The sequence below is a fragment of the Falco punctatus genome, assembly GCF_963210335.1.
Source record: "Falco punctatus genome assembly, chromosome: 10".
Classification (NCBI taxonomy): Eukaryota; Metazoa; Chordata; class Aves; order Falconiformes; family Falconidae; genus Falco; species Falco punctatus.
The window spans coordinates 11366181-11391801 of NC_137590.1; the positions used below are offsets into that span (position 1 = coordinate 11366181).

Consider the following 25621-nt stretch of genomic DNA (forward strand, 5'->3'; position numbering starts at 1 on the left):
TTTAATAAGTATCTCATTTGAATTATTAGTTAATGTACAGATCCCCCAAAAGTATTTTTATCTTATAAACCCCATAATTTATATAAGTACAAGCTGCAAGTTTGTAAATACAGCATTAAGAAGGTAGCTATTGCATAGCTGGTTTAACAAAATACCCTTTGTGAGTAAGATAGATAGGCTTATTTGGAGAGGATTTAGCTACTGGGAGGAGGGCTTCTCCAAGTTATACGCTTCTTAGCTGCAGCAGACAGTGAATATAATTTCTTAGTTTGTCCTTCTTGTCAGTAGAAATCAGTTTGACCTGACTGCGCTGTCTGATTTGAGTGACTCCTCAGACCATTGTTCACTAGAGGCAGATTTATAAAAACACCTTTACAGGAATGAGGCTGAAGTGACATTTTGATAGAAATGAGAGCTGGAGGATTAACAACTGGTATGCCAGTACATAAATACTGAAAATACAAAGCCTGAGAAGACTTGTAAGCGATCTTTTGCTTCACTCTGTGCATGGTGAGTAGGAGTCGTGACTGCCCGGCCGTGCCTCTGCCGGACAAGATGGGCAGCGACGTGGGGCCATTGCTGATGTACCAAAGCACAGGCCAGGAACTGCACTGGAAAAGCCAGGATAATGCAGCAAGGGTGCAGTGTCTGCAGCTACGTGATGCTGAAGGTTGGAGCCATTGTGCACAGAAGTGTTTTCCATTTACTGCATCTTCTTTTATGACCAGGGATGGTCCTAACAGTCTGCTGAGGTAATGCTCTGTGAGGGCTGGTTTTTGTACATACTTAAGTAGAAGACTGTATGTTGCATCTTTGCGTGCGTACACACATAGGAAAACTGCAGGAAATGTCTGTAAACTGAGAAAGGCACGATTAACTGTGCCCTTACCACGGACACTTGCTGACTTTTTATCTATTGCTGACTGCAGATTAAATTTGCAAGAACAGCAATAAGGAGTATGATGGGAGGGAACTTAACCTCAAAGAAACTCAGCAGCCAACACTGGATGTTTGAATTACATCTGAATCAAGCTCTTGATTAAATCTCAGCAACGTCAAAAGCTCAAAGCAGCAGTTGTAATTGACGTCGCTTTTTCCCCCCCCTCATATTGCGAAGTTATCTATTGCAATGTGCAGCGCATCCGTGTCACTACATTAAATTTGTAGGCAGAGAGGGAAGGTTACGCAATAAAGCCACAGGACAGACAGTATGTAGTCAGGCATATCTTCTTGGCTTCACTCACTGTTGTTGGCTGCTTTTAAAAAATGTTTCCAAATCTAAGTAAAACTGATTCCAGATGTGTTCATTTGAGGGATATAAAAATCACGCTAGCACCAAGACTATCTGAATCCTGTGCTGTACCTGAATAGATAATTAGTCCTATCTTAAAAACAGAAGTGCTATAAATGATAAAAAGGCCACAGGCAAAGGTTTTAGTGCTTCACTCCCATTAGCATCCTTTTTTCCCAAGTATTTTAGACTAACATAGTTAGAGAATTCCTCTGACGCTCCAGCACACCGAACCAGAGGTGCCTGATACGACGTGGGTCGCTTGTCTGGACTGTCGGGACTGGATCCGTCCGTGGGCCTTTCGCCAATGTACAGCAGGCTGCGGTCTTTCATGTCTTGCTCTGTTTTGAAAAGTTCGTACTCTGTGTGGGGCAGCTTGATGCCCAAAGCCAGACACCCATTTGTGGGTGTTATATCCTGCTCCACGCCAGCGCTCCAGGAGCTTGTCAGCCCACAGCTTCCAGGTTCTGAGGAATTCAGCATCATCACCGTCACCTGGTCCATGGGCGTCACCTGAGCCTGGGTGACTTTAAAAGCCAGCTCTGTGCCACCTCTCACTTTGGAGGAGGGGATACCTTGGGTGTAATGCCCAGATGCGTAGATGGTGAAAGTTGGCTGTTTGCAGAGTGGGTCGGAGTAGTGATAGTAATAACCTTCCCAGGTGTGGTTGTTACCATGGAATATGAAGTACCTGGTAAGGAAAAGTACCGCAGGTCGGACCTCACAGTGGGTGCTCACCCAGCTGCCGCTGAGCTGCATGGGCAGCTGAGCTCTGACAGGTAGTATGGGTGGGTGGTGCTCATCAGCTCTGTATATAATCCCACAGACCGGGCAAGGGTGCATGTGATGCTGCAGGAGACAAGAAACAAGTTTTTGTAAACTCATAAGCGAAAAACCCTTTCAGAATATTTCAAAAGCTCAAATTCCCCTTTTCTGCACCAGGGTGTCCCAACTGCGATGAACTTGGCCCAAGGCATCCAAGCAGATTAAGCCAGATAAAGCGCTGCCCTGGCTCTCTGCTATTCCAGTGTGCTGGGAAGGACCGAGGGCTGTGCCCTGAGGCTGTGCCCTGCCCGACGCCGGGGCTGCTATGGGCAGGCTGCAGGGGCAGGGAATGCTCCCCGGGGCCATCCAGGTTGCTTCCCCCACAAGTTTCCCACTGCAAGCTGCTGCGCTTACCCATGGGTGAGGATGAGGGGGCTGGGGGATGTCAGCTACAGCACCGCATTTCTGCACCGATTCAGAAAAAAGGATGCAGAGCCCCTGCCCGTGCCCCACACCTGTGGCTGCGTTTGCAGGGCGCCGTGCGAGGCGGGCAGGGAGTTTGCCAAGCAGCCAGAACGAGCACTGCGCTGGAGATGGAGAAGAAAAGGGCCTACTGCAGCAGGAGGACCTGACCTTTGCTTCTCCGCCTGTGCTTCGTGCAAGAGCTCTGAGTCAAACCAGCCCTGCAGCTGATCCAGTGCCAGGAGGTTTTTTGTGTAGCTTGGAATTTCTTCTTATACTTCATATATCACAACTGATTTATTTTTAAATAACCAGGGTTTGAACATTATATTGTTTTCTAGAACATGAGCCAATCTTTACTGAACTGTCGTATGCAACAAGGTTAAATAACTCAGTAGTTAACTGTAGGGTGGGTAATTTACATGCACGTTGATTGGAGTCTACTGTAATTTAGTCATTTTCAGCTTGCTTTACTGCTACTGTCACGTTAATGAGTGCTGACAGTACACAGTACATTATGGCTAAACAATCCCAGAAGTTGGCAAATATATATGCTCTCCTTAGACAGGAAATTCTTTGATAATGAAAGGTAATTTGGGGAGAATGGGTTTCTTTAAAACAGATATAAATTTAAGAGGAAAAGAGTAGTATTTTCATAAAGAGGGTTAAAAAATAATTCCTTACATAGCTGTGTAACTCACCAGTGCAGGCAAATGGATGTTAGTTCAGAGAAAAGAAGAAAAACCCTGTGCCAAATAAAATTATCACCATAGACATGGAGCCAAAAATCTTGCTTGCTTAAACCAGTCGTGTGAAGTTATTTCTAATATATGGCAGCTTCTAATTATCGCCAAGTGGTGACATCATGTGCTGGTCCATTGGAGAGCTGTTAGCTGATTAATTACAGTGCTATATTCAGAGAGTGAATTTCAGTATCTTTAGGTTTGGTTTGAAATTAGCTTTTAAAAGTGTTTATGTTTACCATCTGGTTTTGCTCACATATATGGTTTTGGCCCAAGATAACACAAGTTTAACCAATTTGAGAATGTTACTTTTGATGGGGGAGAGGAGTGTTGCTCTGTGTTTTTTAGAGTTCAGTTGGTGTAGTTTGGGGTGTGGGGAAATGTCCCACAATAATTTTTTTTTCAGTTCGATTCTGTCTGGTAAAGTTCTGAGAGGTTTTGTCACCCCATCTCACTGCTCAATCATTTCTGAGTTGATTACCTATGGTTCAGATGCAAATGTGCTTTCCTGGAAAAAAAATAACCTGCTGCCACATAAAATATAAAATAAAAGGCAACTAAGTCTCCTGCTCAGTTTTGTTTATGTCAAAATGAAAGTTTGATTTCTGTGTAATAACGTAATTGTATTCAGGGCAACTTCCTCTTCTAATGGCATTACACCCAGGACTAATGATTTAATGGCAGATGTTGCTTCCTTGCTCCTCTCTCAACCTGGAGGACATGACAAAGAGCAAAAGAGAGGGGAGGAAGACAAATGACAGAGCAGGCAGTCTCTAAGGATGTGCAGGCCGAAGCTGTCACCAAGTTTGGTGCGGGAAACTAGGAAACTGCATTTCCTAGGAAAACACAGAGCCAAAGAAAAGCCATTAACTGCAGGCCCGTGCCAACGCAGGCTTGTTTCCGATGCCAGTTTTGCTGAGCTCTCACCCATCCCAGTCCCTCAGTAAGGGAGAGGGTGAACTCCACGTGCTGCAGATCACCCAGGCAGCACCCCGGGAACCTGCACCTACAGCCCCATGCTCCTCATCCACGTGTCCTTAGGGCAGAAGGGGGCTAAGTGCAGGCAGGCAGTATTTTAACAGTAGGGAAATAACAAATGCTTGGCAAAGGCCATGAGCAGACAAAGGGACCGCGTAAAGGCATCATCCTTACCACGGCACTCTGCATAGGTTGCTGATAACCAGTCGGTCGGTAGTGGAGCCTCTCCACCCACTCCGTGTGAATGTCCCCCAGGTACAGCTCCTCCACCAGCCGGCTCCCGCTCTGCTGTGGCTGCAGCAAGGGCTGGTAATGCTTCTCCACCCGCACCAGGCTGAGCTCGTGCATGGCGAAGCCCAAGGCGGCAGTGCAGTCACGCTCAGTCTTGGCACTCAGCAGTTCGTAGAGGGCTCCGGGAGCCCAGGTGCGCCCCGGGGGCAGGAACCCGCTGCAGCCCTCGCCCGACGTCTGGTTGATCCAGGTGGCCACCTCCCGCATGGCTTTCTGGCTGTGGAAAACGATGCCGACTTTGTGGAGGTGGTAGTCAGCCTCGGTGGCCCCACGGGTGATCCAGGAGGCCTGGCGCAGCCGAAGCTTGCCCTTGATGACGAGCGAGTAGGAGGGGTCGCGGCAGGAGGGGTCCCAGTAGTAGAACTGGTAAGCCTTGAAGAGGCGGTTGGCGTAGAAGAGGTAGGATCGGGTGAGGAACTCGGGTCCCGGCCGCACCTCGCACCTGGGGAGGAAGGCAGGGCTGGGCCCCCCGCAGCATGTGGCTGGGGGGGCACAGGGTGAAATCCCTCCCCGGGGAAGGAGAGGGGCAAGCATGGGGGGGTGCAGCTTCGTGGGCAAAAGCCTCCCGCCCCCGGTGGCCTCCCCTGAGTGAAGAGCTGGGCATCCGCTACCAGAACATGCCAGTGCAGAACAGAGGACCTTGCGCTCTGTGGCACATCCCAGGGAGGAGCGGAGGGGGCGGGGGGGCCATCAAGGCTGCTCGGCCCGGCCCCGGGGGGTCGGGGCAGCGCCGCGGCGCGGGGCTGGGCCGGGGGGGGCTCCCGGGGCCCTGGGCGCGTTCCCGGGGGACGGGGGGGCCTTACCCGGTGGAGACCCATCGCCCCTCCAGGCGGGGCGGCAGCCGCGCCGCGATCCTGGCGCCGTCCTGCAGGTGGCGGAGCTGCTGCCGGCACCGCGGCTCCCAGCGCAGCGGTGGCTCCGCGGCCGCGCAGGCTGCGCGGGGGGAGAGAGGGGCAGTCAGCACCGCGGGGCAGCGCGGGGCCTGCGCCCGCCCCACCCCCACCCGCGCCCCCCGCAGCCACCCCCGCAGCGGCCGCGGGGCTCGGTGGCGGGGCCCTGGCCGGGGTACGCGCCGCACGCGGCGGGGCAGGGGCTGGGGCGGGCGGGTACCGGCGGGTACCGGCAGGCGCAGCTCGGCCCCTGCCCGGCGCTCCCCGCCCGCCCCCCGGGCACGGAACCGCTGCCAGCGCCAGCGCCCAGAAGCTCCTCGGGCCGCGCTCCCGAGAAGGGCCCGCCCGAGAGGGAAAGCCCCAACGGGTTCGCGAAGCGGCAGGCTCTTGGTTAAGGACACCGATTCTTTCATTTTACTGTTTTCCAACTTGAGTTTCATTTGAATCCAACTATTTTTCAGATTAAATGTTCACATAAAACTGAGCGCTCTTTGTTCGTGTTCTCTCCCTCTCAAGCTATTGTTGAAGCGGTAACTGGAACAGGGAATTACAGCATGGGAACATTAGACTCGCCTGTCGCCTGCCATAAGGACAGTAATTCTGTCACTTACCTCATTTCCCATAACAACGGATGTTATTGGCTTAGGGAATGTGTGAACACTCAGCTAAATCCTGAAGACCTTCGCATGCACACATATATATGTACATATATTCCTATATATTATTCACTCTTAAGCAAACTTCTGTTGCACTCAGGGTGAGTGAGTTGCCTTCAGTAAGAAACCTGGGGTTTAGCTCTTCATACCTCCATGACATGAGCCCTCAGTGAAGCTCATGCTGAAGCCCCACCGGTTTTCTGCGGCGCGGCACGGCACGGCACGGCACAGCCTGGCTCAGTGGGTTCAGCCCAGCCCAGGACTGCAGCGGGTTTATGAGCCCAGCCGGGCTGCGCTCGCTCGAGCTGTACTTTGCATTTTGCCCTAGTAGTGTGCTGGAAATTTTCAAGACAACTTTTATTCACTACATACCAATGGTTAGGACACAGGTTGCTTTCCAGCCTGCCTATCAGCTGGAAAGAAAGGTCTAACATATATTTATTACCTTTCCACAGAGTGAGGACGCTAAACGTTTGCACACCCTGTGCCTCAGTCAAGGAGCACAAGATACAGAGTCAAAACTGCTCATTAGTCCCTGTGTGCCACATAGGTACTTCTATATAACCTAACCATCCTGCAGTCTTTGCCTTAGGGGGAGATTTGCCTAAACCAGACCCTTCACTGGGATGAGAAACCCAAACCATCTGGCAGCATGTGAGAGAAGTGACAGGGGAGACTGTGAAAGGCCCAAGCCCAGCTCGGAGAGTGCCACCACCCTCCCAGCAAGAAGTGTTTGCAGACGAAGGTAGCGCATACGGATCTGCTGCAAGCCACGGGCAAGACCACGAGCTGCTGAGCAACACCAGCAGAATTCCCTGGCTCACAAGCTCAGGGTAAAACACAAATATAAATACTCAGGGTGAGATTCACAGCCGGGGTCTACCAGAGAGACTCCTCCGACTCCCACAGACGATTTATTCCGAGACAGGAGCCTCTCATCCCTGGCATCAACACATCATACACACACACAGAGCGTTAAATCCTTGTTACAAATCTTCCGCATCCAAGTTTGCCATGCATATAAGCCCCAGACCAAGCCAAATGGGAACTCGGTAATTAAACGTCTGCTGTACGGGTCAGAGGCTCCTCAACATGTGGCAAAGCAGAGAGATTTCTACTCAAATAGTATTTTATGACTAACCTAGTAATACATAACTTAAGTCTGATGGACAAATTCAGTTACTTCACTATGGTGCTGCCATTTGCAAAGGTTTTACACATCACAGTAACAGAGTTCTTGAAATGTATCTGTATAGATGTAAGCATGCAAACCCTGAAACTACCACAAAGGGAATAAACACACGGAAAGTGAAGCCCCCAGTGAAGCAGGAGAGCAGTAACAGAAGCAGCCTACCTACCCAAAGGCCAGTGAAACCAGCTTTGGATTTTCTGTTACCTCACTATGCACTGGAGTGCATAAACTAGCTGGAAAGACACATTATTAGTGTTACGGGCTCTTTTTGGAGCAGACTCACAATTGCACTGTTTTTATTATCTTTAAGGGCTGGACATGGCAAACAGGCATAGCCAGGTCCTTCAGAACTGCTGCACTAGTGCTTCCTAAAAAGCAGCTCCTGTGAGTCTTCATATGAAAACGGGAAAAGAGTAGATGACAAACCCCATTGCTGTTAGTTAAACCTTTAATTTGGCAGCTGCAGCGGGCATGCGGGCTGCCCCATGGGTGCCCATTTAATAGAGTCCATCAGGAGTCAGGGCTCTGCGTCCTCATCCCAGGTCTGCCACTATTTGCTCTGTGGCCTCAGGCAAATCATTCCTGGGTGCTTCTTCCACGCAGGTCTTCTTTTACTCACCTGCAGAACATGCCAAGTTTCATCTGACTGCCCTATCAAGAGGCCTAATTACTGCCAAAGCTTTTGGAGAGCCATCAGTACAAGAACAGTCCAAACTAAATTACACTTAAAACGAACATGAAATAATTATCCTGGAGAATACAGTAACCTCAAAAATTACTGTATTTGTATTAGAAGTAACAGATTACAAGGGTCCAATTTGCTCTTGCTCATAACCATAGAAAGACTCTATAGGTATCAGTGTAGTCTAGAGCTATACCAAAATAACAGCACAGAATATAGCCCCACTCTCAAGCCACTAACTGCACTCTGTGTGTTTATTGCAGCAAGAGCTTCAATATTTGACTGAACCCTCAGTGCTACTTTTGGCTGAAACACTGAAAGTCTGCATTGTTTGAGAGCACAGTCACTTTGGCAACGCAATCACTACATTTTGACACATTCAACAGAAAAGGGACTTTTTATATCAGGATCAAACTCGGGGCGGGGGGGGGGGGGGGAAGCCTCTAGAATGTAAATATTTGACATGATGGGAATTCCTAAGGATTTTGCCTTACTTAACTGTACACAAGACTCCAAACTGGATGCATCCTCAAACCAAAAGCTATTGGCTTCTGTCCAAATTTTGTGGCTGCTTTTCTTTCTCAAATACTCCAGCTCAGCCCCACCAGATCCAAACATGCTTTCAAGCTGGAAAAGTTCAATTCCAGACCTAGAATCTGTAGTTAGGGCACATCTCTATTCCAAGAGCAGTGCAAAGTAGCTGTCACTCATATGTCACTGTTCCTCAGCCCCTGGTGAAGCACATCAGAGCAGCTCCTCTCTTCATCTTAAGAGAGACACAAATTAACTGCTTTATATAGTTCTTGGGTAGGAGGAAGGAATTACTCACAATTCATGCTCAAGACAAAAATACTCATTCATAGGAAAAATCTAAAAAAGTCCCTGTGATCTCTGCCACTCACTCGTTAACCCGTGTGCCTGTATCGATTAACCACAAGCATTTCCAGAGAGCTCCTCAGTACAGCAGCTAGACAAAACAGTATCTTTTTCCAGCTTTCCGGTGTGTGCTGCATCCAAAGTACTGGCCCAAAGTCTCCGAGCAATGTGGCTGTACAAGCACTCAGGCAATTAGGAAAGCTGGTAACCGGGAATGGCAGCTGATCACTGCAATCAGCAGAAACCGGATAAAGCCAACAGCAGCAGCAATCACTGAACAACTATTCCATACTCTCTTTTGTATAAATGACTTTCAGAAAAATTAGACCCATGGCATCAAATGATAGAAAGACAGCACTGGAAATTCTCCTCAAAGTAAATTGTTGGTAAAATTAAGATGAAAGATTCCTAGGCAATGGCCAAGCCCGAAAACAGGAGCCTGCATGCCAATGGGCTTGTGCTACATAACTGCTGTATGCTCTAGATTCAGATCCACTTCTTACATTTAAAGGAAAAAAATACCAACCACGAGAGAAAGACTGTAATATGCCTTGTTGGAAACAAATCTTGTTTGTGTTCCTCCAAGCGGATTGACTTTGGAAAAAAGCAAAGTTGAGTCACACATCTGTTTCTTTATAAATGGAGGAGAAAATGCATGCATTACAGTTTGCACCAAATTAGTTACTGTAGATCAACTCTTCTCCAAAACTACACTGCTTAATCTGTTATATGTTATTGCCTCCTATGGCCAGAATTTATTATTCCCATTTATAATTCTAATGTTTCAGTTAGTCACCCATTTACAGGGATAAGATCAGTGCCTGAAGTCATGGAGCATTACACATTTCTTCATTTAGAGAAGACATAAAATCTTTGATATTTTCTAAGGAATGTTCAGAGTGAGATGAAATGGACGATAAGAAATGTATCAATATATTCTGCATAAGCAAATTATACATATCCACACAGATTTCATTAACAGAGCAAAACAGTGTTTCTTTAGCATTTTTCTCTCCTGAGAGCATGCAGAATGGATTTTGGGTCAGCCACTAAAGGAGTAAGCACTCTTTTAAAAGCAAAGAAAAAAACTGTATTTAGCAAATCAATTTTTCTTGCATTAACTTGCACTAATACAAGTTAGTGGTGCTTTTAATTCACTCAGAATAAGTCATTCCCAAGAGAACAATTTGTGGGAAGAGATACATTTTACATTATAGTACTATAAAGTTATAAAACTTAAATATAACCCATCGGGAGTGGAAAACTATCACAGTAGAACTTTGCATTTTGCCTGTCTGCAAACTGAACCCAGTTCAGGACAGGACTTAAGCACATGCTTAAGTCTAATTGGTTTCAGTGAAACTTAAGCATGTGCTTGAAATTAAGCCAGTGCATGAGCATTTTCCCTGATTAGTAATGCCTCCCTGAACTGAAGTCAGAATGTGGTCAAGTGGTTGAGAGAAGATGCCAGTGCTTTCACTGGAGTACTGTTTGGCTTCTGGAAAAGTATTTCTATTATTCATATTTTCTCTTATTTGTCTGTAAAACATGTATAAAAACATGCATAATTACACATAGCTGTTTCAACAGCCTGATGCTCAGTTCATGCTATTTGCAAAATGCTTTGAATTCACTACATGTTTTCTTCTAAGGATGGCACAATAAATGTGTTTACATGTCAGCTATCACTACAGAGCATCACCTTGAGTTTCCTGTGCATAACAGAGCATAATCATGTATGACATTCTGCAGATCCTAAGAGGAAACTCAACCGACTCAAAATTGCCAAGCAGCTCAGGATTTTAGAGAAATTTTCAAAACATACTTTCACCACATACTTTAAAAACATTGGAAAATAGGTTCAGACACTGTATTCTGTGGCTGTAGTCTAGCTTTATTCTGAGGCTGTGATCATTGCCTAATTTGTCCCATGTCCACAGTCAAAATAGCAAAGCACTCATGGTGAGTTGACTGGAGGATTTTAAAGTGCCAGAGAAGTAAATAATTTGCTCTCGGAATCATGGAATCATTTACTTCTCCTTTCAGTGTCACGTCCAGCGATAGATGTCAAGACAGATAGGATTTGTGGTAGGGAAGAGAAGAAGGGAGAAGGTACTCTCTCCTGTACCACAAAGATCTTCTTCAGTATAAACTATATTTAAATAAAATGGCTTCTTAAACTGCCCTCTCTGGCTGTTTACCCCCAAAGAAGAAAACCAGGCCTACCATTTCAATAGGACTGCAGGGTTTGATCCCATTTTCAGTGGAGTCTGTAAACAGGAAAGATCCCATGACTGTACCAACACAGCATCATCCCCTTATTCAGAAAATGCTCCCCCATAAACTGACAGTAAACACTCCATTTGGAGAACGAAGGGATACAAAGGAGAAGTGGGATATTCTCAGATGGAATGAACTAAGCAAGACATGTAAGAGTTGGCCTAGATGATTTGTGATGACAAATAAAAGCACTAGAGGCGGATGTGAGTACATCTTCCCAAGAGATCTCCTACAGTTAATGTTAATCAAAACGCCACGCTTTTCAGTTACACAACAGAGCTTTACTCACCACATACTTGCTGTCCTGACAGATACAATACACGAGCCATTTCACTTCATGTTTCTCCCTCCCACCCCGAGAATATATTGCGCAGACTCAGAAAGAGGAGTCATATGCTTTCTCCACATCTAAACTGGTCAATGTCAAAAGATTACTGGAGAACAGCTGAGCAATTCCATATGGCCTGATGGCCCCAGTTGGCCGAACCATTGTGGTCAGCTCACCGGTAACTGGTCCTTAGCTGAGAGCCCTGTCCTGCTGCCAGCCCTGCACTGGGCAGTCCAGCTGGGGGGTCCTGAGGAGCGGACCACAGTGCTGGGAACAGGGTCCCGCTGTGAGCCAAAAAAGCAGAGAAATCACAGGGCTCCCCAGCAACAACTCACTGCCTCCACCAGACCTACAGGACAGAGTCTGGAGGGAGAGGGATAGTTAATCAGGAGAGGTAAGAACTAATGGGATAATTGCTATGTGCCTTATTTTTTCAGCAAGCACTGGAAAAACCAAATAGGTCCAGGCTACACTAACACATCATGACTTGTGTTAAACTCTGATCTTATGTTAAACAGCCACATAAGTTTGGCACAGAGAAATATATAACCAAATAACAAAAGAAACCGAAGGAAAGAAGGGTGATACTAGATTTTCTCCTTGAACACTGGTGAAAGTTTAAATTTTAATTTGGTGAGGCAGGCGAGACCATAGTGAGATGATCTCTAATCCTCTAGGCCTAGATGGTGAGACATTAGTGAGAACACCTGGTGGAAAGCATTTCCTTTCAAAAGGAAAGCAAACCAACTCAGCCCAAGGCTGAACCATACCCTGGGGGTACTATTGTGACTCAGTTAAATTCTAACTGGAATGCATATTCTTACCAAATGGGAAATATTACATCTATCTTCCTTAATTTAGATGAGCTGGAAACTCATTAGAAAATACAGCACATGGTTTTGAAATTAATGCCACACTGTCATTTTGAATGTATAGAGCACCCATGCAGTTTCTGGCAAGTCCCTCAAACCTCTGCACAGATACTTTATTAGTGACTATCGTGGCCATTTTTAATAGTGATGGCTAAGCGTATTTTTTCCTGGAGTGCTTTGAAGAGCAGAACCAGTAATCAGGCCATGGTTTGGCTATAAAATGCCAACCTCATTTCAGATGTCTAAATCACTCATATGGACCATGAGCGCAGAGAGGACCACCCACCACATAACGTTAACATAAATATAGCATTTACCCAAAGCAAAATGAGCAACTGGAACTGGCGGGAACTGAGAGTAGAACAACAAAAAATGATTAGGGGTGGGCGGGATTGAGTTACAAAGCAAGATTAAAAGAGCAGAGTATATGTAGCCTGGTAGTGACGACTGAGGCAAGATGGGCATGATAACAGCCAATAAATATTCACAAAGCATAAACACCAAGGAAAGGAAGGAATTCCTTGCAGTGAATAAAGAGGTTCTGTTGGGAGTGAATGAAGAGAGGAAAAAATGTGGCTTCTATAGCAGGGTGAACTTCTTGAGGCACAATCTAGTAGGCAGTGCAAGTCCACTTGCTTGGCAGGATTTTGAGGGATCGAACAAAGCATTAGTACAGCAGGGAATAACCTGCTCTTGGCAGGGAGTTGGCGGGAGACTCTGAGTGGCCTTTCAGTCTCCCACTGCCATGGACCTGTCCCAGTTCTCTGCTCCCACGGGAAACAGCTGCTCTCCTGTGTAAGCACATTGTTCACCATCCTGCTCATCAAAATCACTGCCTGGCCTCCATGGGTCTGGAAATATGGGATGGATACACAAAAGCGTTTACGTCTGTAAAGACATAAGCAACTGCAATAAGTACTAAACTGCTGGGCACAGCTGGGAATCCCAGTCAGTCCCTGCAATGTCAACTCATTGTTGAAAATCTAAGTCCAGGAAACTAGAAAACCCACTAAAGCAAGAAGGATCTTTTTGTTCTCTCCTTATTTAGCACCTAACACAACAGGATTCTTGGTGCTGCTGCAAGGATACTGTTTACAGTAATAAAAATAGGATCTAATAGGATCTAAAAGGATCTAATAGTCTGAGGCTACTTGGCTTCTGCAAAGCCAAGGATGAGAACAGTGTTCAAAAGCAGTCACAGCGGAAGGTATCCTCAGTAAAAAGGCCCTGCAGAAAGGTGGTAAATTGATACATGGCCCACACCAGAAATAAGCACACATGTTTAACTTAGAATCACAAGTGACCACAGAAAAAGGTTACTTGTTCAGCTGAGGCACAGAATTAAAGTTACTTCTAACATGTGTTTTGGGGTCTGGGTGTGGTTTCTAGATAGCCTGAAATTTCAGTCTACTGTTTTGCCTGTCAACATTAGCCAAGTTTTGATGTGTTCCAGTTCTCTTAAACACTGCCGACAGATGCTAAAATCAAAGTTGACATTCAACCTACGTGCTGCATAATCTAATAATGGGACTTGTGCTACTCAAAACTAACAAAACTTAGGAGTTTTTCTGTAGGAAATCTTAGCTGTCATTTGTATTTTCATCTGCCTTTTCCAGGGAGTCTAACTGGTAAGAATTTTTTTTTCTCTGAAAAGCTTTAAAAATAACGTGTCGTTGTGTTTTTGTATCAACAGGGGAGAAGAGACACTTAAAAGCCATAACCTGCCAGTGTCCAGCACTTGTGGATTTAGTAAGTGCGAACAAGGTGAATCCAATTGTCTCAGTGGGGAGCTTGGTATATACATTGATCTCAGAGTACAGGGTGAAAGCCTGCTTCCAAAGATCTGTCTTTCACTTAGACACGTCCAAAATGTCACGTTTGTCAAAGTTTCTTATTAACCCAGTAGAAACCATAGGGGACTTTTTCAGTGCTTGACCAAATAGATACACTCAGGTTTAAACCGTTATTTTAAAAACTAAACTCAAGCAAATCTCTTCAAACACTCAGTGGTGAGACCTCTCCTGCTGATTTATGTACCATCACACCAGTTGTAAGTCGAGAGCTGTTGTTGCACTGATCCAAATGTCTGACAGTGCCACAGGAGATGATCTTCATTGCAGAATTTTCAGTTTCAGCTGAATTCAAACCATGATGATTTAATAAGCTATTCAATGAAAATGAGAAAACATAGCATGAAAGACATGATTATCACACCATCTAAAACTCAAAAATAATGACGGATTTTGACCCTCTTACCACTTAACACTCCAGAGCTTTGGCATTTCAAATAGACATCAGAGTTTCTTTCCTAATACACGGAAACAGAACTTTCCTAATTTTTGCATTTTAGAGCACGAGGCCTTTTTACTCTTTAAAGAAAAAAAAAAGCACAGATTGCAGACTACTAACCCCTCAAATCTTACACAATTTAAACTGGGTAGAGGAGCTGTTCTATGAAACACATTATCAGTTTCTGGCAGCACTCTTAGCCTACAGAAGAAGGGTTACACATTAAAATTCTCGTGTTCTCACTGTCAGTTTCTTGGTATTGTTTCTCTGAGATACACCATCTTAAAGTGCAGTTAGGAATTATCTTTTTTCATAGCTTTATCTTCCTCAGCAATTGTGTAACAGCATTGTATAGGTGCTCCCTAATTTTGAGGTTGATTTTAGCAGTGATTGTATCTCATCCATGAAAGCGTTGTCTTTATAGATGACATATGCTATGTTGTGGGGAAACACAGGATCCCATTGAAAGCAAAATCTCTTTCCAAACTTTGTTCTGCCAGATGCAGCCTTCCCTAGCATTGAATTCCAGCTTTGGTTTTCTTCACAGCAATTTCTGGGTTTTGAAAATCTCCTTACTCAACAATTTGTGCTTGTGGGGAAAATATAGAAACCACACGATATTTTTTTCACTTGTGCTTTTTTTACATCTCAGCCCTGTTTTTATCTATATCCATATACTTTGAAACACGGCTAACCTATCATTATCAAAAGAACAAATAGAGTCATATCACATGATCCAGCATAATACATTAGTTGTTGATTTTTTGGCCAGCTTGAGAAATAAACAAAAAACACCAACCTGGTAAAAATAAATTAACTAAAGTAAACATTGCCCCCAAAAATATTTGAACCAAAGACAATGATGTTAATTTAATAGTAAGTACATATATATGTATGTGTAAATACACAGACATATATATATTGAATGTACTATTATTTATGGGATTCTCTTCCTAATCCCATAATTGAATGCAACTGCTGATCTTATCTTACCTCAACACTGTAATTTTCAAATTTAAAAATAAACATTGAAAGCAAGAATAGATCTTTTATGTTAAAACCACGTAGGAGAAGCTACACATGAAAAATATCAGCGTGGTGTTACTGGAATGTAAAGACTTTAATGAAAGCTTAGGTAAAACTCAGCAAGCCTCTGGGGACATTTCCAGGAATGAGTGATTCTTTTCTGGAGGAGACTCCAAAATCAGATCCAGTTACCTACCTAAAGTGCTTTTTCAACTAAGTATGCACTGGTGTCATGCTCATGCTGATGTTCAGTTTATGCAAAATAGGGAATGCCAGTCTTGCTCACAGTGAAGTCACTGGTAAACCTTGCTTTGATTTTAATGAGCTGTGGATCTCACTTTGCTATTTAAATATATGTTTTAAGGTCCAGCTTCTGTTCTTAGTGAAATCAATGGAAATTTTCTCACTGACATCAGATGGAAGAAGCACAGGGTTTAAATTAGATCAGACTAAAATAAAATGTATGAGGATTTAAGAAAGAAGTATTCTAATTTGACTTGTGAGTAATCTTACGTAATGCAGTATAACACATCTCTCAGCAGAGCAACTGGATCTAATAAAGTACATATAGAAGGAGAATACATATTTCTCAACCTGTTAAGCCATATCTTAGGGGAACAACATATGACAAAGAGCCCACGTAAGGAGAACAGAAAAGTAACCCTATAGAAGTACCATGCTTTAGACATTTCTTCCTGTAGTCTGGCCCTTTACACTTAATGCAAATAACGTCCAATAGCTGTCACTACACGATTCTTTTGCAATGAACACTGAACTAAGCCCTGAGCTGGAGAGGCAAGTTAGTATGATATTTTGCTGCCCAAAACCTCAGATGAGTAAATTAAGTGGTAGAAAGGAACCTAGTAGCAGGAAACCCAGGTGTCTGGATTTCCAGTGTCCAGACTGCATGGGGGCCTTGGGGGCACCCTCCCAACCCTCCTTTCACCTGCCCCTTCTGTTCAGGGGTGCAAAGTCTCAACCAAGGGTCTCCCTTGCATTTCCTAGGAAAATACTCTGTCCAGGGATAAGAAGCCTCCCTCAGGCTCTGCTACTTGTAAACAGAAATCATTTTGCTTTTTTTCACAGCACAGTTGTCTTTGTTCTCCCATATGGTCTCCTAAGCCAGAACCTTTTCTTCTGAAACTGCTCCAAGAACTGTGGGGTTGAAAGATGCCTTTCTGAAAGGGAGCTGCAAAGATGCAGCCTGCACTGCTCCGAGGGTCTGTCTGTGTAGCTGGGCTCGGTGGCCTGTCCCGGGAGCTGGCAACTACTTGCAAAGTTGTCCCTTGCTGGGGCAGGTGCTGGATCCTCCCAGGGATAATTCCCAATTCACTGTGAAAAGCCACGGAGAATCAGCTCTGACCCCTTCCCGGATCTAAACTCAGCTCCAGCACTCACCGTGCTCCATGCTCCGGACAGGAGCAAGCTGCAACGGCACAGGGGAAGCCGGACAGGGTTTCGGGGCGGGGGCGCACGGACAGCGACCCTGACCATTCGGGGAGCCTCGGGTGGGAGGCAAAGGCAGAGTCCCAACCCAGCACTGCCCTGGACAGTTCAGCACCAGACCTCCAGCCCTTCTGGCATCTCCACACGCCGCTCAAAGTTGGGGGTGGTGGGGGGGTGGTGGTGGTGGTGGCAGGGCACGGGAAAGGCTTCAGGGGAGCCCCTCGGCGATGGGGCAGTCCCCCGGCCCCACAGCTCGGCAGCATCTCTGGGGCTCTCGCCGCCCGTCCCCTCCCCAGGGAAACGGCAGTAGGTAGTGCGGGGCAGCCTGGGGCTGCTGCCCTGGCTCCTCCGCGCCGCTCCGGCCGCACGCTGTGCACAGCGGTGAAAGCCCCGCGGGCCGGGCGGCCACCCGGGGGGCAGCCGGGCGGGAGCGAGCGGAGCTCCGGGTGCTGGGTGCCTCCTCCCGCCACCAACACTGCCCGGGGCGGCGGCGCACCCGCGGGACCCCGTCCCAGAGCCGGCCCCACGGAGACCCGCCTGCCAGCTTCCCTGCGTCCTCCGGGCAATCTTCTCGCACCCTCTTCGCACCCCCTGTGCAGCCCTCTTGCCAATTCTTTGCACCCTCCTTGCACTCCCCTCACAGCTTTCTTGCATCCTCCTTGCCATTTAGTTGTGCTCTCCTTGCACACTTCTCGGACACTTCTTGCTTACTCCTTGCCATTTCTTTGCACTTTCCATACAATCCCCTTGCACACTAATTTCTTGCACTCTCCTAGCAAATTCCCGCCCTCTCCTGCCCCTTCGCAGAGCCCGTGGGGAGAGGGAGGTGGCTGCAGCCCCCCGAACGGACCACCCCGACTCGAGCAAACGCTCCCCCTCCCCTCCACCCGCCCCAGAACGGCAGCTGCCGCCGGTGCCACCTACCTACGAGCAGCCCAGCGAGCCACCAGCACCGGACCATGGTGGTCACTCTGTTTCCTCGCCGAGCCGGCGGCAGGAGAGGCGCGATGGCCGCCGGTGCCTGCGGAGCTCAGCGGGGCGCGGCGCCCGGCGGGGCAGCCATGGGCCGCCTTCGGCGCTCCAGTGCCCGCGGCGGCGGGACCCCGGCTTCAGCCCGCCGGCGGGAGGCTGAGCGCGGCGGGGCAGGCTCCGGAGCAGTCGTCCTGCTCAGCCCCGAGCCTTGCGAAGGGAAAAAAAAAATATAAAAATATATATATATGTAAAATAAAACACCACAACCCACCCCGCCTTCGTTGTGGAGCGCGTCCCCCCGACTGCTGATAGCTTTAATGGAGCTTGGCAGCCACAGGTTCAAGTTGCCAGAAGAGGTGGAGACTCCGCCGCCTGCGCCCCACATGCGGCCGCGCATCGCACATGCGGGGGAGGAGGAGGGCTGCCCCGCCGCGCCGGGGCCGGCACCCCCCGCCGGGACAGACACCTCCGCCACGACGCGGGACCTCCGCCACGGGGAGAGGCAATTCTCCCTCAGGGCCGGCACTTCTCCTTCAGGGACTGTCACTTCTCCCTCAGTGGCTGGGCATTTCTCCCTCAGCGACCGGGCGCTTCGCCCTCAGGGACCGAGCACTTCGCCCGCCGAAACCAGGCACTTTTCCCTCAGGGACCGGTCACTCTTCCCTCAGGTGCCGGCATTTTTCCCTCACGGACTGGGCATTTCTCCCTCAGGGATGGGCGCTTTTCCCTCAAGGACCAGCACTTCTCCCTGAGGGGCTGGGCATTTCTCCCTGGGACCGGGCATTTCTCCCTCAGTGGGCGGAGGGACCGGCACTTTTCCCTCAGGGACAGTTTTCCCTCAGAGACAGGCAATTTTCCCTCAGGGACCGGGCACTTCTCCTTCATGTGCCGGGCATTTCTCCCTCAGGGACAAACACTTCTCCCTCAGGGGCTGGGCATTTCTTCCTCAGGGGCTGGGCATTTCTCCCTCAGGGTCGGGCATTTCTCCCTCAGGGTCGGGCATTTCTCCCTCAGGGGCTGGGCATTTCTCCCTCAGGGACCAGGCAATTTTCCCTCAGGGACCGGGCACTTCTCCTTCATGTGCCGGGCATTTCTCCCTCAGGGACAAACACTTCTCCCTCAGGGGCTGGGCATTTCTCCCTCAGGGGCTGGGCATTTCTTCCTGGGACTGGGCATTTCTCCCTCAGGGTCGGGCATTTCTCCCTCAGGGGCTGGGCATTTCTCCCTCAGGGACCAGGCAATTTGCCCTCAGGGACCGGGCACTTTTCAGTCATGGGCCGGGCATTTCTCCCTCAGGGTCGGACAAACGCTTTTCCCTCAGGGGCCGGGCATTTCTTCCTGGGACTGGGAACTTCTCCTTCATGGGCCGGGCATTTCTCCCTCAGAGTCCGGGCATTTGTCCCTCAGGGTCAGGCACTTTTCCTTCAGGGCTGGGCATTTCTCCCTCAGGGACAGGCACTTCTCCCTCAGGGACCGGGCATTTCTCCCTCAGGGGCTGGCATTTCTCCCTCAGGTGTCCGGCATTTCTCCCTCAGGGGCTGGCACTTTTCAGTCATGGGCCGGGCACTTCTCCCTCAGGGTCGGGCATTTCTCCCTCAGGGGCTGGGCATTTCTCCCTCAGGGACCAGGCAATTTTCCCTCAGGGACCGGGCACTTCTCCTTCATGTGCCGGGCATTTCTCCCTCAGGGACAAACACTTCTCCCTCAGGGGCTGGGCATTTCTTCCTGGGACTGGGCATTTCTCCCTCAGGGTCAGGCATTTCTCCCTCAGGGTCGGGCATTTCTCCCTCAGGGACAAACACTTCTCCCTCAGGGGCTGGGCATTTCTCCCTCAGGGGCCGGGCATTTCTTCCTGGGACTGGGAACTTCTCCTTCATGGGCCGGGCATTTCTCCCTCAGAGTCCGGGCATTTGTCCCTCAGGGTCAGGCACTTTTCCTTCAGGGCTGGGCATTTCTCCCTCAGGGACAGGCACTTCTCCCTCAGGGACCGGGCATTTCTCCCTCAGGGGCTGGCATTTCTCCCTCAGGTGTCCGGCATTTCTCCCTCAGGGGCAGGCACTTTTCCCTCAGGGACCGGGCACTTCTTCCTCAGGGATCAACACTGTTTTCCTCAGGGGCAGGGCATTTTTCCCTCAGTCACTGAGCACTTTTCCCTCAGGGACTGGCACTTCTCCCACAGGGACTGGGTGCTTCTGCCTCAGGGGCCAGCACTTCTCCCTCAGCGAGCAGGCCCAACAGCTTCCCTGACTGTGGGGCACCATTGCTGCGGTGAGCTACTCTGTGCCTGAGGGGCCCCCCACGGTGGGTGTCATCCTGCCTCACCCCCACCTGTGCCGTGGGGCTGGTCCAGCTCCTCAGAGGTGTCATGGGCCAGCTCTCCTTAGTGGGATGCTGTGAGGGGATCATCCTCATGTCCCCATGGCCTGGTCCACCTGCCCAGTGCAGGCCCTGGTACCTACCTGACAGCCCTACTCTTATCTCCAGCCCTGGCTGCTGGGGTCATCAAGAGAATGAAACCATCAGAAACTGTCAACATCCCATGCTGGGAAATCATGGGACCCTTTGAAGGCAACTCGGTAGTACCCACCTGAGGCAGCATTCCCCAGTGCCCCTGTGCTCATACCAGCCGGCTCCCTTCCATGCCTGTTACCCAGCCATCCTTCAACTTAGACGTAGCTGGGACAAAGCAACACTTCTTGCCTATATTGCTGATTAGCAATGAACCAGTCTGCTCACTGCCCTTCAAGCACAGTAAAACAAGATGGGCCCAATAATGTGCCTGCTGGGTTACCCTTGGAAGCAGTGAGGGGAAGAGGCCAAGCCACTGTAGCTCTGATGTCTAGCACTCATGCTGGTGCTGGCACTAAAGGCTGAAGTTTAGTGCATTTTTCCAGACTGAAAAACTAAGTTCAGTTTTTGCAAATGAAGCAAAGAAATTAAAATAACATGTATGCCCCCAGCAGAACCCCAGGACCCTGCAAATTCACTTTTCCTAGTGAAACTGGCTGTTTCACTGGGTAAAGGGAAATGTTGGGGAAAAAAGAAAGCTACTCTCCTAGTTCACAGCATTAATCCTGCTGACTGCAATGAGGAGAAGTTGAGGCCTGATTCTGCAATCACATATTTGCTGAGCAGAGGCCTCAGTGTGCTGGGCTGAGGTCTCAGTGCACTGGGTTTATTACTTTGTCAAAAATAAAGCACAGTTTTTAATGTGAAGTGGGACAAACTTATCTGTCATGGGTGCATAAAGAATTAAAGTTTAATGATACTTGCCAAGATAAAAATAACAAAGTCCATTAGTAATGCAGGCACTCCTTTTCCAAGCTGATGTTTTTATCTTTTTGTTTCTCAAATTCCCCAAACCAGTCATTCTCGGTAAATGTCCAAACCACTGTGGTTTTATTATATTTACAAATACATAAATTATCAAACGCATAGGCAAAAAAGTTGTCCTTTAGAAAGATGCTAAAGAGAAGGGAATAATTTTGCAAGATACCTTTACAAAGCAGGACATACTCTTTTCAGACATCGTTGGTTGAAACCCAGAAAAAATGATGGTAGAGGTAATCTACCGGTACCAAACTTTGATTTTGGCTATGTACTTCTCATGTGACATTTCCAACCTCTAATGCTAATCTCCTTCATTTCTTTTGGAGTGTTTTAAGAACATTTGTTTGAGGGAGGGAATAAAATCAAAGCAGAATATTTTTTACACAGGTGTTTGAAAATTTTAATTATCATATGTAAACTGTCACAAGCTTTTATCATATGTCAGACTAAGAGGGCACATAGCGATAGATTTCATTCATATGGCCTCTTTCATCCCTGTAGCTCCTGAGGGACTTTGTCAAAGTAAACACGTCATAAGCACTTTTTCTTTGGAAGAATTCTTCCTGCCACCATTGTGTTGCAGAGCCGCCTGAGCACAGCAATGCAGCTGTTTCACAGTGTGCCGCCCCGGGAGGATAAGAGTGCCACAGCCTGTTAGAAATAGCGGGAGGATTTAGGCAGGCCATCGAGTCTTCCAACCTGGAAGTCTGCCAGGACATCAGGCTTAAATTCCCACCTCATGTAAAAATTGCTGGGTAATCTTCAGCTCCTGCAGAGGACCAGCAATGTAAAAATGCCTATAATTTTTATTATCAAATAATTACAGACTACCTGCTGGGCAAAGCACGTGGAGGGAGACAAATGATTGCAAATAGCCTGTAATTGCAGCAGAACTATGTGGCCTGATTTACGCATTCAAAGTGAATATAAGTTGTTCCTATTCTGGTTCAGGAGCACTTTACTCATGGTGCTGTAAATACTAACACAGCTGCAGGGTAACTGGGAACCAGACCAAGGTGTTTTTACATTAGCTATGCTTCATTTGCCTGGCACCTTGTGTAATATTCATTCCTGTGCAAAACAGGTACAGAATATTTGAACTCAGAATCATGCACTCTTGTCAGCAATATAGGGCAGCGAGTTGCCTAGCCCCTGAAGGCCAAATATTTTCTCTTCCCCTTGCCAGACTAGCAAGGACAGGCAACCACACATGAAGGCAACAGGCCAGGAAACCAAAGATTAGTAAGCCAACAGCTCTGAAAATACTGTTTGTCTGAAGAAAGGGATCCTCTGAGTAGACACTCAGGTCCCCAGAAAGCCATGTCCATAATCCATTGCAACTCTGCTTCTGGAGTTCAGTCTTTAGGAGGTAATACCAAGGGATATAATGTTTGCAGAGCTGAAAATACTGGGTGACCTGAAACTGCTGCATTTGTGCATTTACAACTAATGTTTAGCCTGTTAGAATCACTTGCACTCTATTTCAGTTTCAGGGGTGTATTTTATCAGGCTATGGGTATTGGTGTGCCCTGACAGCTTTCTAGGATAGCCTATATGCTTAGGCACAAGACTACTGCAAAAATGTTAGTGAAAGTACATTATTAAAAAAGATCTTAACATTCAGACTCTGTTTTCACCTACGTATTTTCAGCTGCTATGGATGATCACCTATAAGATGTTCTGCATCAGCATAGAGTTTAAAGGCACAGCCAACATCTTTCTCAGTGCCTGTAAATGACTTCCAATCTATGGCTTCTTTTGTCAAGGTTCAGCCAAGAACAGACGGAATGAATAATAAATCCCTGTTTTGGGGGGCTTATGGGAGAAGAGTTAGGCATCCCTCATGGCAAGAACTTCATTGAATCTCACTGGGAAACTCTGGAGGGAGCTATATACATTTAACACTCTGACTCACCAACAGATGGACCATGATGCAGAGTTGGCATGTTTGGGACTGAAAAAAAATATAAAAAACTATAAAAAATAAACAAACCTGCAAAGAATTCTATAATTTATCACAAAAAAAGGTGCATATTCTATTTCTTTCATTCTTAAAATGGTTACTATGTGCAGAGGATTCTTTATCAGAAATACAGTGTACAGAACCTTCATTCATTAACTCTCATACCATGGCCGAAGGAAGACAGTATTATCTTCCCCACAGGGCCACTAGGGCCAGGGATGATATGTTTTGCTCAAATAAGTAAATGGTGTCATCAGTGCCTGTCTCAGGACATCTCCCAGCTATAATGTGCAGTTATGAGTACCCTGTTTCTCTTGATTCAGCACAGAACAATACTTCTCTGCTGTGCAATGTACTGTATTATTGCCAGACTTTTCACCAATAGTAAAGCAAACATAACATTGCCCTCCTTGATCACCTCTCATTTCTTAAGCCAGCTTTTCTCAGGCAGGTAGTTTGCTCTTGCTTTTTCATAATTGGCAATAGCCTATTTGGACTCTGCCATTGGAGGCTGCTGGTGAATGCAGACAGACATCACTGGTGTTTTGGTTGTCTTTACCAGCCACGTGAGATGAGCCCTTCTGACAGTGAAGCAACAAAGGAAATAATCACCTTCCTTTAGCCTGTTATTTTGTGCTATTCACTGAGAAACAGCATTTAAAAAAAAAAAAGAAAAGTATTGCAGAGTCATGCAATGCACACCCAGTGCACTTTACAGAGTAACAACAGGAAAATATGAATAAACTTTCCAGGGTACCTGGCTCAGTGTATGTATTTGTATGCTAAAAAGTACTGGAGTATTATTTACATGCTTAGCTGGGGTTTGTCATTTCTAAAGAAGTCTGGACTGCTACCTGTTATACTTGGCTCTTGATGATTTAAGTAAGAATTTATAGACCCTAAACCATCTGCAAAATGTCCCAGTTCTTCAAGGCCAATGTAAATGCAATGAGCGGGGAAAACCACAGAAAGAAGAGGTTAACAAGGTTTCTCCTGGCCTCCCCCTTGGCACATTTTATAATTAACTGGAAGCAAAGGTCTGAAACAGATAAAGCTCCCATGCCCTTGGAGATAATTGCAACAGTTTGTGTAGCACATTACACAAGAAGCAACTTTGTTTGGTTTCATTGCACTGCAAGTTGTTGAGAATATATGCACTGCAGGGCACCACGGAGTGGCTGACTTCACATCTCAACATGAAAGCAGCTTGCTGTGATTTATATCATCATGCTAATCAGGAATGTGCATTAATTCAAGGTCCCTCTGGGGGCTAAGGGAAGAAGAAAGAATCAAAAATGTGCCAGCTTTCTATCTTGTGCAGGGTGCCACCATTTTCTGAAGTGTGAAGGAATTAATTGTGTCATTAGTTTTTACAGACGCTTTAATAGGCAGCTAGAGGAGAGATCTTGCTGCATGCTGCAGTGAAAGCCACAGGCAGCAGAACCTTCTTCTGCTCCCAGACTATATCAGAATTAAGGAAATTTAAAATTTAAATAGATCTTGAAACTCTAGCCCACGTTTTCTTATGAATGACAGATCCTTCCTGCCCTCAGTCCACCACATTTCTCCAAGCTTGAAAGCTGACGCTTCCTTCTTAACAGCAAAAAGTGGGAAAGACGTTTGTGGTCTGGTGGTTACACCATGGGGTTGGAAAGCAGAAGAAGTGTTGTTTCACATCAAGGCCAAGTTTCTTGGTCACCATGGATTTGATCCTGCCAGATACTGAGCACCCATTGATTTTTCAAGGCCAAGCCCTCACAATTCATGTGAATCCAAGTTCTTGTTTCAAAGCAAAACCTGGGCCCGTATTCAAAAAAATGGTGCTGATTCTGTGGTTATGCTGCTTTCTTGCAATCCCAGCAGCCCAGCATTAATTTCCATTCTCCTTCTAGTGGCATGCAAGCTGGGACCGTCATATCCCAACACTTGACACCTCCAAAGCCCTGGTTCCTCATTAAAATTTCATTTTACTCCTCTCTAGGTTTTAGCTTTTTCATATTAGTGGGAGGTTCTGTTCTCTTCTGTTTCTGCCCATATGCAGGAAGGGAGAAGAATAACAATCTGGAAAGAAATTGCTTTTATTCTTATGAATTTCAAAATCATTACTAGCTCTGACTTTCTCTAGAGGAGAAGCTACTACAGATGCAGACAGTCTGTACTGAGACTGGTTTCTTTAGGGGCAGCATGCAGCTTAGAAACAACAAGCAACCATAATCATATATCTAGTCTGATTGCTGGGCAAGTAATAAAATTTAATCAAGGTTTATTAGTATTCACCATTAGGACTGT

General features: G+C 47.0%; 1 protein-coding gene across 3 annotated transcripts; it reads right to left on the reverse strand.

Annotated features, from left to right (window-relative positions):
* Nucleotides 1–1155: 1155 nt before the first annotated feature.
* On the reverse strand, nt 1156–19561 carry APCDD1L (APC down-regulated 1 like). Of its 3 annotated transcripts, XM_080403940.1 has the most exons (5): nt 19493–19561; nt 17992–18610; nt 5334–5463; nt 4414–4972; nt 1156–2140 (listed from the first exon to the last, which is right to left on the reverse strand). In XM_080403940.1, exons 2-5 carry the CDS (start codon nt 18026–18028, stop codon nt 1382–1384), a joined length of 1485 nt encoding a protein of 494 aa, XP_080260066.1. In that variant the 5' UTR covers nt 18029–18610; nt 19493–19561; the 3' UTR covers nt 1156–1381. The 3 variants fall into 3 exon arrangements, with proteins under 3 accessions (XP_080260066.1, XP_080260065.1, XP_080260064.1); XM_080403939.1 differs by lacking the exon at nt 19493–19561 and having other exon boundaries at nt 17992–18744; XM_080403938.1 differs by lacking the exons at nt 17992–18610; nt 19493–19561 and having other exon boundaries at nt 5334–13991.
* Nucleotides 19562–25621: the final 6060 nt, after the last annotated feature.

Bases quoted from the DNA above. Each gene is read 5' to 3' on its own strand.
- APCDD1L (XM_080403938.1), bottom strand. From the start codon at position 5,860: ATGAAACTCAAGTTGGAAAACAGTAAAATGAAAGAATCGGTGTCCTTA. The intron at 4,973-5,333 runs GTAAGGCCCCCC...CTTCCTCCCCAG, and splicing joins GGGCGATGGGTCTCCACCGG to GTGCGAGGTGCGGCCGGGAC. The intron at 2,141-4,413 runs GTAAGGATGATG...TGTCTCCTGCAG, and splicing joins AACCTATGCAGAGTGCCGTG to CATCACATGCACCCTTGCCC.